We start from the raw sequence: 16,908 nt of genomic DNA, 5'->3' as shown, positions 1-16,908 counted from the left end.
GCATCTCAGTGCTGGCTTCCTAGAAACCCCAGCTAGCACGGATGGCACTCAAGACAGTCAGTGGAAACAAGTATACAGTAAGACAGGAGGCGGGATTATTTAGAAACCTACTGGCTAGTAAGAACTATCTACATACATTCCTCAATAGTCTATGAGAGCTACAAGGAAATAGGATGCAAACATACTTGAAATAAGAGCAAGAGAAACGCAGTTTTTCATTATAATCTGAATGAAATACAGAATACAGTTAGCTTGGGCTCCCCCAAAATAAATACATTTTTTGAACTTTGGTGAAACATATTTCTCTGTGGAAATAAAAATATCATCACTTTGCCAGTGTCTTGGAGTTCCAGCTTTAAGGGAGGCTCAATGAGCCTTCCGATCTCTCCAAAATAATCAAAAACATTATGAAAAGTGATTCTTCAATAGTTACTAGAATACAATAAGCACAAAATTATTTAACCCATTAAGACCTTGAAGAAAATTTCACACAAAAATAAAATCATCATATATAAGAACATGTAGTCACAGGTATTTATTGAATCATTATCTTAATGACAATGCTCTAGTAATGAAACAGATGTCCTTAATAGATAAATAGATGAATACATTTAAATCATATATTGTAGAAACATATATATATATACATATATATATCTTTTTAAAATAATTACAGTAAGCCAAGCATCAGTGGCTCATGCTTATAAGCCTAGCTACTCAGGAGGCTGAGGTCTGATTGCAATTTGAAGACAGCCCAGGCAGGAAAGTCCTTGAGACATTTATTTCCAACTAAGTTAAAAAGAAAAAACAAAAGCTGGAAGTAAATCTGTGGCTCAAATGGTACAGCACTAGCTTTGAGCAAAAAAGAAAAAAGGTCAGGGATAGCACCCAGACCCTAAGTTCAAGCCCCAGGATACACACACACACACACACACACACACACACACACACACACACACAAAGATTAAAGTAGTAACAGAGAAATTAGATATATGTTTTCAAACTTGTTCAAACGAAGAAATTAAACATGCCCTTACCCAAGAAATCTAATCTGTCTTCATCATTTAGTCAATTCATTATAGAGCTCAGCCGAGCATTATCCCAACATCATAGTCTCTCACAAGTCAGATGTGTGGAAAGCCACTTTCTTTCTCCACAATTTCATAAAAGCCTTTTTCATCTCACTGTTTCTCAGGCTGTAGATAAGTGGGTTCAGCAGAGGTGTGAGCAAGGTGTAAGCCAGCGAGATCAGCTTCTTGGTGTCTGGCGAATAGCTGGATTTGGGTTGCAGATAAGTCATGCTGGCCGTGCCATAGAAGAGAGTGACCGACGTGAGATGGGAGGCACAGGTGGAAAAGGCCTTCTGCCTCCCAGTGGTCGATGGCATCTTCAGGATGGCAAAGAGGATTCGAATGTAAGACAAGAGAATCAGCAGAAAGGGCACCATGACAATCAAAATGGTGCCTGTGAAGGCATAGATTTCAAACAAGAAGATGTCTGCACACACCAGCTTCAGCACTGGGGGGGTCTCACAAAACAGATGGTTAATTTCATTGGGCCCACAAAAGGGAAAACTAAATACCCAAGTGGTCTGCACAGTTGCCACAGTGAGCCCTGAGAACCACGAGAACATCACTAACTTCACAAAAACCCTGCTGTTCATAATCACTGGGTAGGTCAGAGGATGGCAGATGGCGGCATATCGGTCAGAAGCCATTGCCCCCAAGAGAAAACATTCAGTCCCTCCAAAAAGAAGAATGCAATACATCTGCACAAAACAGCCTCCAAACGAGATGGTCGCTTTCTCGTTGGATAAGATCACCAGCATTTCAGGCATGACAGCTGCGCTGAAACCCAATTCCACCATGGATAAGTTCTGCAGGAACAGGTACATGGGGATGTGGAGGCTCTGGTCCAGGCAGATGACAACTATGATGGTGGCATTTCCCACCAAGATCACCAGATAAATCACCAAGAAAGCCCAAAACATCTGCTCTTGGAGTTGAGGAAAGTTAGAAAAGCCCAACAGGATGAATTCAACCACAAAGCTTTCATTTTGCTTTCTCATCTCAGTAGCAAGATCTTCTCTTGTTCTGAGGGACAAAGTATAATGAAGAATAAAGTCACATCCAGGAGCTAAAAGATTGAGTCTGAAATTATTGGCAGAGGATATAATGGCATGTTGCTTATTCCAACAGAAATTGAGATTGGCAGGCTGGGAAGGTGGCTCAGTGGTAGAGTGTTTGCCTTGCATGCATGAGGCCCTGGGTTCAATTACTCAGCACCACATAAGCAAAAAGAAAAAAGCCAGAAATGGTGCTGTGGCTCCAGTGGTAGAGCGCTAGCCTTGAGCTGAAGAGCTGAGAGACAGTGCCCAGGCCCAGAGTTCAGGCCCCCCGACTGACAAAAAGGAAAAAGAAAAAGAAATTAAGATTGGCAATTTTGAACAATGGCTAATAACTTGTTAACAGTGAATCCAGAAGATACAACTGAAGTGAGTAATTTTAACTCTGAACTGTTGTTTTAAAACTTACAATTGGTAACAGCACCTATTTTCTTGCATGCTTTTGATAGGTAGTGAAAAATTACTTAAAACAGGCTAGAGATGTGGTTCAAACAGTAGTTTCTGCTTAGCAACCTAAAAGCCCTGAGTTCCAATCCCAGTACCAAAGCAAGCAAGCAAAATTAATTAAACTTATTCTTAAAACACACAAAAAACAATGCAATTTGCCCATCACAAACATACATGCATCTACATTCCTTTTTTTTTTTCCAGTACTAGGACTTGAACTCTAAACCTGGGCACTGATCCTGAGCTTTTTCACTCAAGGCTATCACTTGAGCCACAGCTCCACTTCCAGCCTTTTGTGGTCAATTGGAGATATGCATCAAAGACTGCTGCCAGGGCTGGCTTCAAACCACATCCTCAGATCTCAGCCTCCTGAGTAACTAGGATTACAGGCGTGACAGACCAGCACCTGGCTACTCTTTTTTATTTTACTCATATTTGAATTTAACATAAAGGGTTTGTTTTTTGGGGGGTCCAGTCATAGGGCCTGAACTCTGGGCCTAGGCACTGTCCCTCAGCTCTTCAGCTCAAGGCTAGCGCTCTACCACTTGAGCCATAACGCCACTTCCGGCTTTTTTCTTTTTCTTATGTGGTGCTAAGGAATCAAACCCAGGGTCTCAGGCATGCAAGGCAAGCGCTCTATCACTGAGCCACCTTCCCAGCCCCAAATAAAGGGTTTAACTTGGGTAAATTACCAACACAACACAGAAAAAAATTAAAACTAATGGTAACTCACAATTTAAACACATTTTGTTTACAATTTATTATAATGCTAAAATATAATACGCATTTATAGTATTTAGTTAAACATGAAAAATAAAAACAATTTATAGGTTGAGAGACAGACACATTTTGTTTTTAAGTTGAATTGTAAAAGTACTTATCTTAGATGACTTCAAGCATATTGATTTCTAGTCAGGCTCTACCTGACCAGTTATACTGAAATTTGCCTCAGTGAGAAATGTTAGAGGTCTAGTCTCCATCTCCCATCCTTGTGATTATAAACTTGCTTTTAGTGCTATAGAAAATACCACTTAGGGATATTCTGAACCTGAGACTTAGTACCTTTTTCTCCCTCCTTGTCCCCTAACACACACACACAAACATGAGGAAGTTCATTAGCCCTTTACTTAGTCAATGAACACTGATTCAGCACTTCTGTACTCTTACAGAAAAACTGAGCCACACATTCAACAACAGAGGTCAGAGGTCATCTAACCACACTGCACACCACATCACAATACAACTCCTACTTTCTCTTCTACCTATCACTGTCTAACTCCCACCTTTCCACCTCTGTATTTCATCATAGCACTCATCCCCACCTACTGAAACACACATGTATTTGAGATTTCATGCTTAGTTCCTAACTCCCTCTTCTAGGACATAAAATACAGGAGGACAAGAACTTTGTTCCTTTTTTATGCATTCTTGGTTTCAAAAAGAAGTAACACTTGGCTTAGTAGATGATAAACCAATATGCAATAAACAGATGGAGGAATAATTATTAAAAATTAATCCCAGGAAGTGGAATATGTAAACATACACAGGATTATTTTTACATGTACACGATGTATTAACTAAAGTATGATATATGCAGAGGATAATTCCAACTAACTTACCATCTAAAACAATGACTGCTGGGAAGCTGGTACTTGAGAAGTGAGCAGATGGGGATGAGCTCAAGGGGAAGGGGAGCACACAAATGATCAGAGGAAGGGTGGGAAAATGAAGTCATAATATTCAGTGTATGTATGTGAAAATGGAACTAGGAAAATTGACAGGTTGGGTGAGGTTGGGAGAAAAGGGAAGAATGATGAAAGGAATGACATTAATCAATATGCATTGTACGCATAAGCTGACATGTTGATTGGAACCTCTTTGTACAACTACTTAAAGATAACAAAATACTATGAAATTTGTGGGCAAATGGTGGGGGTGAAGAGACTGGGGGAAAGCAAGGAAAGAGTGATATTGTCAAAAAGAATGGTACTCATTATCTGACTTATGAAACCTCTCTGCACAACACCTGAATAATAATAAAATTATATTTTAAAAATAACAAAATAATTAAAAAATAATCCAGACTTTACTCTTATGGAAAATTGTGTCTGGTGGGAAATTAAGTCTAAGATAAGAGAACAGAGATGATCTGTATTTAATACTGGCTTTCTTAGTTTAAAGCAGCCTTGTGGGTTTGGAAATACCACTGAGTTTGAGAGACAGTTTTTGTGGCTGTTACTATTGTAAAACGGATGTGCAGAGGAGTTACAGTTACAGAAATCAGCTAACAAGGACATTTCTTTTTGGATAGTGTCACCCCTTCCCTTGCTCTCTCCTAGTTTTTCCCTCCCATCTCAACCACCACCAGTTGTATAGTTCATTTTCAACACTGTGTGTAGTGAGTGTCACTGCTGCACTGTTCATCCTTTGGTCCACCATCTCTGTGCTTCCCTCTTTACCCTCCCCAAAACAGATAAACTTACAAACAAAACAAAAGGTACAGAAAACAAAAGCATAAAGGAGAAAAAATAACAAAGCTACTAGAAAACCCTATTTCTTGGAGTTCATTTAGATCAAGATGGTTTTATATGACCATACGCACATAGCTATTGAGCCTTTGTGATCCTCTCCTAAGAATATCCTCTCCGTTGGTCTCACTGTGTGAATGTAGGAGGCACTTATGACTCTGCCATGGCCAAAAGACTGACACTCTGCTCTTCCCTGCACTCAGCTCAGGTTCTCCAGCTGTCTGATATATCCCTAAGCACCCCTTTGAGTTCTGACTTAGGTGTTTTCTCTGATTTGCCGATAGGAAACTGCAGGCTGCAAAACCTCCATTTCATTCAGAAGGGAGGCTAGAAAAGCAGCAGCTAGGTACTTAGGAGACACACATGCTGCTTCCTGAATCTCTTTGAGCCAGCCTGTCCCACAGAGAGCTGACCATTTTTCCTCCCAACCCAATTGCCCTTCCAGAGCCCCTCTAAGGCAAGCTCTACATTCTCTAGATTCCCCCAGGATAATGTTCCCTATTACTAGCATCCCCCTCACTAGCAGTGTCTATAAGTCTTTAGAACCTGGAACCCCTCTAGCCTCAGCATTGACACTGATACTGTCCGGGCTATGGCTGTCTTCTCTTCCTGTGCCTTCACTTCCTCTGGCTTTCCTTGTTTAGTAGCTTCTCTTCCAACCTGTACTTCATACCACCAGCAAAATAACCTCCTCCTGCCTCCCAAATCTTCAGGTCTCCCCTGATCCATAAAATAAAATGCTCTCTTCTCAGGCTAGCATGGAAGGAAAACCACTGTGTAACAACTGTCTTAGAAATTGAAATGAGGAAAAGATTACTTCTAAATAGACATCACAGAGCCGGGTGCTGGTGGCTCATACCTGTAATCCTAGCTACTCAGGAGGCTGAGATCTGAGGATCACGGTTCAAAGGCAACCCGGGCAGGAAAGTCCATGAGACTCTTATCTCCAATAAACCACTAGAAAACCGGAGTGGCGCTGTGGCTCAAGCAGAAGAGCCCTCGCCTTGAACTGAAGAGTGCAGGGACAGTGCCCAAGCCCAGAGTTCAAGCCCCTCGACCAACCAGATAAATAAATAAACAAACAAACAAACAAACAAACATCACTGAATGTCATGGATGGAAGATCCATTTGGTAGAGGAAAAAAGCACAAGAAAGACATGTGAGAAAGGGTGAACAAATGCAGCAGTGATACTCACTAGACACTATGCTGAAGATGAACTATTCAACGGTAGGTGGAGACTGGAGGGAAAAACTGAGAAAGAGCAAGGGAAGAAATGACATTGTTCAAAAAGAAATGTAATCTTTTTTTTTTTTTGGGGGGGGGGGTCCGGTCATGGGACCTGAACTCTGGGCCTGGGCACTGTCCCTCAGCTCTTCAGCTCAGGCTAGCGCTCTACCACTTGAGCCACAGCGCCACTTCCGGCTTTTTTCTTTTTGCTTATGTGGTGCTGAGGAATCGAACCCAGGGCCTCTGGCATACAAGGCATGCGCTCTACCACTGAGCCACCTTCCCAGCCCAGAAATGTAATCTTTATCTGACTTATGTAACAGCAACACCCCTGAATATCCCCTTTATAATATCAATAAAAAAGAAAGACACATGAATAGCCAAAGCTATTCATAATAAATAATAGAGACCAACTAGTTTTTGTGCAAGGCTTTGAAAAAGAAGCCAGAGGACTGAAGCAGCCTGAAAACCTGCCATGTCTTGTGTCCTGATCAGTAGGACATTAGCAGCAAGAAATTATATTACTTGACTTTCTGAAATATGACTGCGATATATTAAAAACCAAATATCTATATTAACTTCAATAATATATTTGGGGATGTCAAAACATGCCCTAAAATAAGCAAAATTATCTCTGCTATGTAAGTACTATTTTAAATAGACAAAATAATATATTCAATTTCAAAACTGTAAAATCAAGTAAGCTCATTAAAAACAAAAGCAAAATTTAGAGGATCTGATTTTAAAATATACAAACTTGAGGGCATTCATAAGGTAAAATTATTTGTGGGTAGAGGGGGCTTGGTTCTAAATTAGTGCTTTCACAAAGAATGAAAGAAAAACTGAACCTGAATGTCTGCTTATGTTATCTCTTCCCTTTAACACAAAATGACCTAACATAAATTGGGCTATGTAATTCACTAACATGATCTACTGGCTTCAGCATTAACTTTCTTTACAGCTTAGGCAAATAATTCTCTCCTCTGGGTTGCATATTTTTACAGGATTGGCTTTATTTCTGACCACCTTCCTCCTGCCCCTTGTTCAAGCTACCCTGTAACTCTAATTCTTATTCAAACTCTTATGTGACTGTGAATGGCAGAGCAACTGGCTTTCTCACAGGAGAAGAGTAGTCACTTAATACGATTTTCAGTGATAAGAATCATAAATTCACAAGTAGGCATAATCTTCATTTCCTTACCTATTGACTGTCCCTGATTTTCACCTCATTTGATGAGATGTTTCACCTCTTTAGTTCAAAAAAAGAATCCCATCAACAATTGAGTGCATTGATTTTATAACATTGTCTAACCTGGGAAAAGCCCTCTCTGGAGAGTGTTCATCCCATTTATACAGACTTTCCTCTATGGAGTTGAAGAAGCTCAAACACACAAACTTAGAACAGCCACTTCTCCAAGTGCCTACTGGGAATAATAAACATGGCTTCCCACAAGTGACTCAATTCCACCATGACTTCCCCCATTAAGAAAATGAAGACAGAGAAGGAATGGATGTTGGTAAGTTGGCACAAGAAAGAAGGAAGATGGGTATGCAGACCCAGGGATCTAGATGAGGACTTGATTGGATGGACCTGATCACAATGGTAGGTATTATGGCCAGTAAACAAAAATTACTTTGTGGAAAGCCTAGACAAAAAAAAATGTCTTTCATATAAATTCACAGTTGAAGCTTTCTAACTTAATGTCCAAACATCTATGCAACTATATGACTTTGAATGAACCAAGCAACTTCTCTAGCTCTATCATTTTTTGGTAAAATAAAGATAGAGTTTGTATAAGAGTCAAGAGGCTCAGAGTTTAGTTTAAACATTAGATTCAAACCATCAATGCTACCATTGGCTAATTCCCAGCAAGAGAACAGAGATTGATAAATATCCAGGCTTGGCTTTATCCAGTCCTCAGATGTTATGGTGAAGATCTGACTTATTTTCTCCATTTCTCATCCTAAAGTAGGTTCCATTCTCCATCCAGTGGCTTCTAAAAATACTTAAGGTTATATTCTCTCTAACTTTGTCTAGTGAGGAGTGTAGTGTTCATCCTGAGAAAAGGAATTTTCATTTGCAAAACCTAATAATAATTCGAAGACTTTTTCCTTTATTCTTTACTATGGTAGGATCATTTGCCCATCCATGGACCAAAACTGTGACTGTCAATGGAATGCAATAAACTATCTTATATGTAATTTTGCTGGTATCTACCCCAAACTGGATATGGCTTCAATCCCAGCTATACACAATACATACCTTCAGATGTTTGTTGTGGTTGTTGTTGTTGATAATGATGTTGTTTTGGTTTAGTTTGCTTTGGATTTAGTTTATCTTTAGTGGCACTGAGGTTTCAACTCAGGCTCTCATCCAGAAGGCAGGCACTCCAAGGGCAGAAGTGCAGCCACATTGCCAGCCCTTTTTCTTTCATTGGTATTCCTAAAAGGCTGCATGTTTTCCCAAAAAAAAAAAAAATGCAGAAAGATCATTTTCTTAAGAAATGGTGAAGGAAAAACTAGATATCTATGAGAAAGAATAAAATTGGACACTTAGCATTCACCAACACAAAACTTAAATGTAAGGCCTGAAACCAAAACATAAAAATCCTAGAAGAAAATATGGGAGGAAAAACTCTCTGACATTGGAGGTTACAATAGGTTTTGAATAGTACAATAAAAGCAAAAGTTGACATGTGGTACAAGATCTGGGGGAGGGGGGGAAAGCTTCTACATAGCAAAGGAAACAACAAAAACAAATGACAAGTACTCTACACTGGAGCCATTTCCTCCATCCCAACTTCATTTTTTAATTAGCTAAAGTTCAAACTTTATTTGTATTTCCTCCATTACTTTTAGAGAAACTTAAGGTTTAGAAAAAAATCTGAGAGAGGAGTTCCGGGAAGATGGCGGAGGAGAAGCTGGAATCTGAACAAGCTCTTGCATAGAAAACAGTTTCAGAGTTCCAGTGAACAGTCCCAAGCCAGAGAATCACACCAAGTGTGCCATCACAGGACAGAGAGTTAGTCAAGAGAGGGGAAGCCAAGCAGACACATCTGAGCAGCTGCCGCTGCGGCGGCAGGGTCGCAGCGGCGACCACCGCCGCGGAGGCATACCTGAGACGCAGTCCGGGACAAAGGAGCCAGACGCAGCAGACGAGCGGATTCTACTCAACACCAGCAAGAACCGACAATGAGCGGACAACTTCATCCTGCACTTTGCAGACCAGAGACGACCCGAGATCCAAGACTCCGCGTGAGTAGAAGCCCCACTTCCTCACTCCTCTGGGAGCAGAGGAGGGAAGGCCACCCCTCCCCCCCCAGCACCGGTGATCTCCATCTTGGATACCGACAAAGCTCGGAGGAGCGGCTAGCTCCAGCTCAGGCCTTGGAATAGAGCTAGTCATTTGGCAGGTCACAGGAACTTGGCGGCGAGGTGACCTCACAGACTCAGTTCCATCCAGGGAGGGGTCGCCCAGCTCAGGCACCAGCCACTGGAGTGGCTCTCCTCGCTGGGTGGCCAGAGCCAGAGGCTGCCCCTCCCTCTAGCAGCCACCACAATCAATTGAAAAACAGAAATCCTGAGAATGGCTCCAGGCTGGGTGCTGTGAGTTTTTTTTCACAAAATAGCCCCAGGGAAAAGCTACTGTTCGTTGAAAGGCCTCAACTCTACCCAGAACCTAGCCTCATCACTGCATCCCCCTCTTTTGTGATTCTCAAAGCAGATCACCCTCCCAGTAAACTAACCTGGGAGGGGGATCTCAAAATCTTGGGTAAAGCAGAGCATTTTCCTGCCTGTTCCAACAAACTGACTTAAGAAACCAATCAAGCCACAGGACCTCAAGCTGACCAGAGACTCCAACCAGACTCTGGTTACAGACAAAAGGGAGATACAGGACTCTTCCCACCCCTCCCAAAAAAAAAAAAAAAAAAATCAAAGAACTTTTTTTTTCTTCTTCTTCTTTTCTTTTTTTCTTTTTCTTGTTTTGTTTTTTTTCGTTTTTTGTTACCTTATATATATATAAAAAATTTTTTTTGCTTTTCTAAAACTTTTATTAATCTTTAATTTTTGCCTCTTCTGAAAAAATAATTGTTTTCCATTAACTTTTTTTTTTCTCCTCTTATAATTTTTATTTTAGGAATACGTGAATGTGTGTTTTCTTTTCTTTTCTTGTCTTCTTTCTCTTTTTCTTTCATTCTTAATTATCTTTTTGTTTTTTTTGCTAGCTCTACTGAACTTCTGATCTTTTCTTCTCACTTTCCTATCCTTTCCATCTTTTCCTCTTTGTTCATCTTTATGTGACTTAACTCTTGTCCTGCACATCCTCAGATAAACCCATAGTTAACCAGTAGACCCTATCCCCCATTGTGTACACACTTAATCCACAAACTTATTACCCAATTCAAAACCTCTGAGACTTAAATTCACTAATAGCAGTACTTTATACCTATACAATATTTTAAGCATTTTTTTAAAGTTTTTCTCATCTCCTCTATGTCCCTCCCTTTCTCTCAACATATTCATATTCCTCTATAAATAGATGGTCTTTTAATCTCTAAAATAACATTAATTTTTACGTTTCTATTTTTTTCCTGGTCTCTTTTCATTCCCCTTTCCCTTTCTTCTTTTTCTCTCTCTCTCTACTTACATCCTACCCAACCTATTTCCTGCATTGTGATTAGGACATAGTTAACTCTCCCTGTGCCTCCCCACACCAATCTATTCCTATTTTTTACCCACATCTCTTCCTAACCCTAATAATTTCTGGCTTTCCAAATTCTTCTCTGCGGTTCGAAGTTCTTTAACATATAGTTGTTTGATGTCGAATAGATGTATCTGTTGAACTAGATTGTATCTGTAGACTATTGACTGTACAAATGCAAACTTTGGTTGATGGTTGCCTTAAGATAGTGTTCTAGCACAAAACTGGTGCTATCTTCATCTCAAATGGGCAGAGTAAGCCGGAAAAACACAAGAAAAATGGCAAATTCGGGTATCTCAATTCCCAATCCTGATAATCAGGGGTTAGAACAGATAATGAATAATCCAGAGGAGAGTTCCCAAACAGCTCTACAAACACTGCTGGCAAACATGATAAATGAAAAGTTTGACAACGTACAAAGGACTCTGTATGAGCGTGATAGGGAGAGAGAGGAGGCATCCCAGAAGTTTATACAGGAATATCATAAGCGTGAGGAAGCTACTCAAAAACTGATACAGGATTTGCGTGAACAACTTGAGAATACTCAAAGAGAAAGGGAGGAATGGCGTGAGCAGGCTGAGAACACTCAAAGAGATCTGCAGGAATCCCACGAACGGGAGGAAGCTAATCAAAGAGTAATACAGGAATTGAGAGACCAGGTAGAGAACACACAAAGATCACTAAAGGCATTCATGGAATCCATTAACAAAGAGCTGAAGGAAGTCAGGGAGACCACAAAGGGAATGCTGAATGGAACCCAACAGAAGGAATGGGAGCCCAAAGAAACCATAACCAATCAACTAAGTGATTTGAGGACAAACACTGAACACCAAATTAAGGAAGTAAAGAAATTCATACAAGACCTAAAACAGAGCTTCAACAAAGAACTTGAAGCCATCAAAGCTGACCAACTAGAAGGAAAAGAGATAAAAAACAAAGTAGAGAGTCTTGACAGCAGGTTAGACCATGCAGAAGATCGAATCTCAGGGATTGAAGACAGCCTAGATATTATAGAGAAAGAACATACAACCATCCAAGACAAGTCCAAGAAATATGATAGATCTATCCAACACCTGGAAGACACCATCAGAAGGCCTAATCTAAGGATAATGGGTGTAGAGGAACACCTAGAAACAGAAGTTAATGGTCTAGGAAATCTGTTTAACAGGATCCTAGCAGAGAACTTCCCAAACATGCAAAAAGATAGGCCTGTCCAGATACAAGAAGCCTTTAGAACCCCAAATAGACCAGACCAGAATAGGACATCCCACCGTCACATTATAATCCACACAGGATCAACTCAGAGCAAGGAAAAGATCCTTAAAGCTGTCAGGGAGAAAAGGGTAATCACTTATAAAGGGAAACCAATTAGAATCACCTCAGATTTCTCAGCAGAGACAATCAAAGCAAGAAGAGCCTGGAATGATGTATGCCATGCCCTAAAAACAAACAACTATCAACCAAGAATACTGTACCCAGCTAAACTCTCCTTCATAACTGAAGGCCAAATAAAAACCTTCCATAGCAAAGAAAAATTGAAACAATACATCTCCACCAAACCAGCCCTACAAAAGATTCTTAAAGATGTCCTACACATAGAAAACCAACAAGACCGCAATAAAGGCCAAGAAACTGCACCCAAACTGAGAATCCAAGAACCATAGGAAGAACCCAGTTTTCGCAGCCCCCAAGAAGGTAGATAACATGGCAGGAACTCCCAAATACCTCTCAGTCCTATCTCTTAATGTTAACGGACTGAACTCTCCAATTAAGCAACATAGACTGTCTAGTTGGATTAAAAAACAAGACCCTTCTATCTGCTGCCTGCAGGAGTCACATCTTGCCCATAAAAACAAACACATTTTCAATGTTAAAGGCTGGAACAAAATCTACCAAGCAAACGGACCGCATAAACAGGCGGGAGTTGCAATCCTAATATCAGATAAAATAGACTTCAAATTAAAATTCATGAAAAGAGATAAAGAAGGTCGCTACATACTAATTAAAGGATCTCTCCTTCAGGAGGATATTACAATTCTAAATATCTATTCGCCAAACAATGGAGCACCCAAATTTATCAAAGAAACACTACTTTCCCTCAAATCCCATATAGATCCAAAGACATTAATCGTTGGGGATTTTAACACACCACTCTCCCCACTAGATAGATCAACTCGGCAAAAACTCAACAGAGAAACCGCAGATCTAAACAGCTGCATAGATCAACTAGACTTAACAGACATTTACCGAACATTTCACCCAGCAGCATCAGAATACACGTTTTTCTCAGCAGCACATGGAACGTTTTCTAAAATAGACCACATTTTAGGCCACAAAGCAAACTTGTCTAAATTCAGAAACATTGAAGTTATACCTTGCATTCTCTCTGACCACAAGGGAATAAAGTTAGAACTCAACACCAAAAGCCACCAAAGAAAGTCCGGTATCACATGGAGGCTGAACAACACACTGCTGAATCATGAGTGGGTCATGGAAGAGATTAGAAAGGAAATTCAAATGTTCATGCTATTCAACAAAAATGAACACACAAAATACCAGCTCCTCTGGGACACAGCAAAGGCAGTACTCAGAGGCAAGTTTATAGCTCTGAGCTCCTACATCAACAAATTGGAGAGATCTGAAACTAACAATTTAATGACACATCTAAACCTCCTTGAAAAAGAGCAGCAAGATAAACCCCAATCCAGTAGACAGAAAGAAATAATCAAAATTAAATCAGAATTAAATGAATTAGAATCCAAAAAAACTATAGAAAGAATCAACAAAACAAAGAGTTGGTTCTTCGAAAAACTTAACAAAATTGACAGACCCTTAGCAAATCTTATCAGAAAAAGAAGAGAACACACCCAAATTAATAAACTCAGAGATGAGAATGGAAACATCACCACGGAAACAAGCAAGATTCAGAACATTATAAGGGAATACTTCTCAAAACTTTATGCTAATAAGTTTGAGAACTTGACAGAAATGGACCTCTTCCTAGCAAATATTGACATGCCAAAACTAAACCAAGATGAGGTAAACTATCTTAACAGGCCCATATCAAGCATTGAAATAGAAACAGCAATAAGAGACCTCCCAGCTAAGAAAAGTCCAGGACCAGATGGTTTTACACCGGAATTTTACAAGGCCTTCAAAGCAGAGCTCACACCAATTCTCCTCCAACTCTTCAATGAAATTGAAAGAGAAAGCTCACTACCGAACACATTCTATGAAGCCATCATAACCCTCATCCCAAAACCAGGTAGGGACTCATCAAAGAAAGAGAACTATAGACCCATTTCTTTGATGAACATTGATGCGAAACTTCTCAACAAAATTTTGGCCAATCGACTTCAACAATTCATCCAAAAAATCATACACCACGATCAAACAGGATTCATTTCAGGGATGCAAAGCTGGTTCAATATACGCAAATCAATTAATATTATTCATCACATCAACAGGAGCAAGAATAAGAACCACATGGTTATCTCAATAAACGCAGAAAAAGCATTTGACAAGATCCAACACCCCTTTATGATGAAGGTTTTGGAAAAATTAGGAATCCATGGAACATTCCTCAATACAATAAAGGCTGTATATGACAAACCTACAGCCAGCATTATACTCAATGGTGAAAAACTAAAGCCATTTCCTCTTAACTCAGGAACAAGACAAGGATGCCCACTCTCTCCACTTCTCTTCAATCTAGTATTAGAATGCCTAGCTACAGCAATAAGACAAGATGCAGACATAAAGGGGATCCAAATAGGGAAAGAAGAAATAAAACTCTCCCTCTTTGCAGATGACATGATCTTGTATTTAAAGAATCCCATAGACTCCACTCCCAAATTACTCAAGCTGATTCAAAACTTTGGCAAAGTAGCAGGTTATAAAATTAACCCCCAAAAATCAATGGCTTTTCTGTATGCCAACAATGAGAAAAGTGTGGCTGAAATTAGGAAAGCAACTCCATTTGTAATAGCCTCACAAAAAATAAAATACCTAGGAATTAACTTAACTAAAGAAGTGAAGGACCTCTATGATGAAAACTTTAAAATCTTGAAAAAGGAAATCAACACAGAACTTAAAAAATGGCAAAACCTCCCATGCTCCTGGATTGGAAAGATTAACATCGTGAAAATGGCAATACTGCCCAAGGCTATCTACAAATTCAACGCAATACCTATCAAAATTCCACCCTCATTCTTCAAGGAAATAGAAGAGGCAATCCAAAAATTCATATGGAACAATAAAAGACCCCGAATAGCAAAAACGCTCCTCAACGGAAAGAACACTGCTGGAGGAATATCAATACCAAATTTCAAACTCTACTATAAAGCCATAGTAATCAAAACAGCTTGGTATTGGCATAAGAACAGACCTCAGGACCAATGGAATAGAATTGAAAACCCAGAAATGAACCTACAGACCTATAGCCATCTAATCTTCGATAAGGGAGCTAAAACAATAGAATGGAAGACAGACAGCCTCTTCAGTAAATGGTGCTGGCAAAACTGGTTAACTACATGTAGAAAACTAAAGCTAGATCCTTATATATCACCCTGCACCAGAATCAACTCCAAATGGATCAAAGACCTTGAACTCAAAGCAGACACTCTGAAAACATTACAGGATGGAATAGGAGAAACCCTGGGTCTCCTTGGCTCAGGCCGAAATTTTCTGAATAGAGACCCGGAAACACAACAAATCAAAGAAAGGCTGGACAAATGGGATTGTATAAGGTTGCAGAGCTTCTGCAGGGCAAATGACATAGCTAGCAAGATCAATAGAAAGCCCACGGACTGGGAGAAGATCTTTACTAGCCATACAACGGACAAGGGTCTCATATCTAAAATATACTTGGAACTCAAAAAATTAAACCACCCAACAACAAATCCTCAAAGAAACAACTGCCCAATAAGTAAGTGGGCGAAAGACTTAAAGAGAAGCTTCTCTGAAGAAGAAAGAAGGATGGCCAATAGACACATGAAGAAATGTTCAACATCCCTAGCCATAAAAGAAATGCAAATCAAAACAACATTGAGATATCACCTCACTCCAGTTAGAACAGCAAAAATCAAGAACTCTAACAACAACAGATGCTGGAGGGGATGTGGACAGAAAGGAACCTTACTTCATTGTTGGTGGGAATGTAAACTTGTTCAACCACTTTGGAAAGCAGTATGGAGGTTCCTCAAAAGACTCCACATAGAGCTCCCCAACGACCCAGCAATCCCACTTTTGGGCATTTACCCAAATGATCACAAACAAGGCCACACTAAAGCTACCAGCACAACTATGTTTATTGCAGCATTATTTACCATAGCTAAGACATGGAACCAACCCAGATGCCCCTCAGTAGATGAATGGATCAAGAAGATGTGGTATATATACACAATGGAATTCTATGCCTCCATCAGAAAGAATGACATTGCCCCATTTGTTAGGAAATGGAAAGGCTTGGAAAAAATTATATTAAGTGAAGTAAGCCAGGCCCAAAGAAACATAGGTCCCATGGTTTCCCTTATTTGCAATATCTAGTATAGGTATGAGTCAAGCGGAAAAAGTCAGAGAATGTGATGTTAGGAAAACAAAACCTCAAATATGTATTTTAATGTTTTTGTTTCTTTCATGCATGTGTTTCTAATGCATTTATAAGATTATTTCTTTGTTGCTTTGTGTGTCCCTCCCCCACAGTGTAACCCCTGCTTTCACTATATTTGATGTCAGTATAACATGTGGAGGAGACGGGGACAAACAAGTCGTTTAAGGATTCAGGTGGACCTGTTGCAACAATGAGAAGTACAAAATGTCATGTCAAAACTAGCTTTACAATGTCGGTGGGGGGGGGGGGGGAGGGGGGGTATGATT

At 39.9% G+C, this 16,908-nt stretch overlaps 1 protein-coding gene across 1 annotated transcript; it reads right to left on the bottom strand.

The window, feature by feature from the left end:
* Positions 1-1,117: 1,117 nt before the first annotated feature.
* Positions 1,118-2,068, bottom strand: LOC122117889 (olfactory receptor 10A3-like). The gene has a single exon (XM_042691761.1). It carries the CDS (start codon positions 2,066-2,068, stop codon positions 1,118-1,120), a length of 951 nt encoding a protein of 316 aa, XP_042547695.1.
* Between the last annotated feature and the right edge of the window lie 14,840 nt (positions 2,069-16,908).

Source organism: Dipodomys spectabilis, unplaced genomic scaffold (assembly GCF_019054845.1).
Source record: "Dipodomys spectabilis isolate Male_0828 unplaced genomic scaffold, ASM1905484v1 ptg000145l, whole genome shotgun sequence".
Classification (NCBI taxonomy): domain Eukaryota; kingdom Metazoa; phylum Chordata; class Mammalia; order Rodentia; family Heteromyidae; genus Dipodomys; species Dipodomys spectabilis.
This window is presented reverse-complemented; position numbering and strand designations above follow the sequence as displayed.

Bases quoted from the DNA above. Each gene is read 5' to 3' on its own strand.
- LOC122117889 (XM_042691761.1), bottom strand. From the start codon at position 2,068: ATGAGAAAGCAAAATGAAAGCTTTGTGGTTGAATTCATCCTGTTGGGC.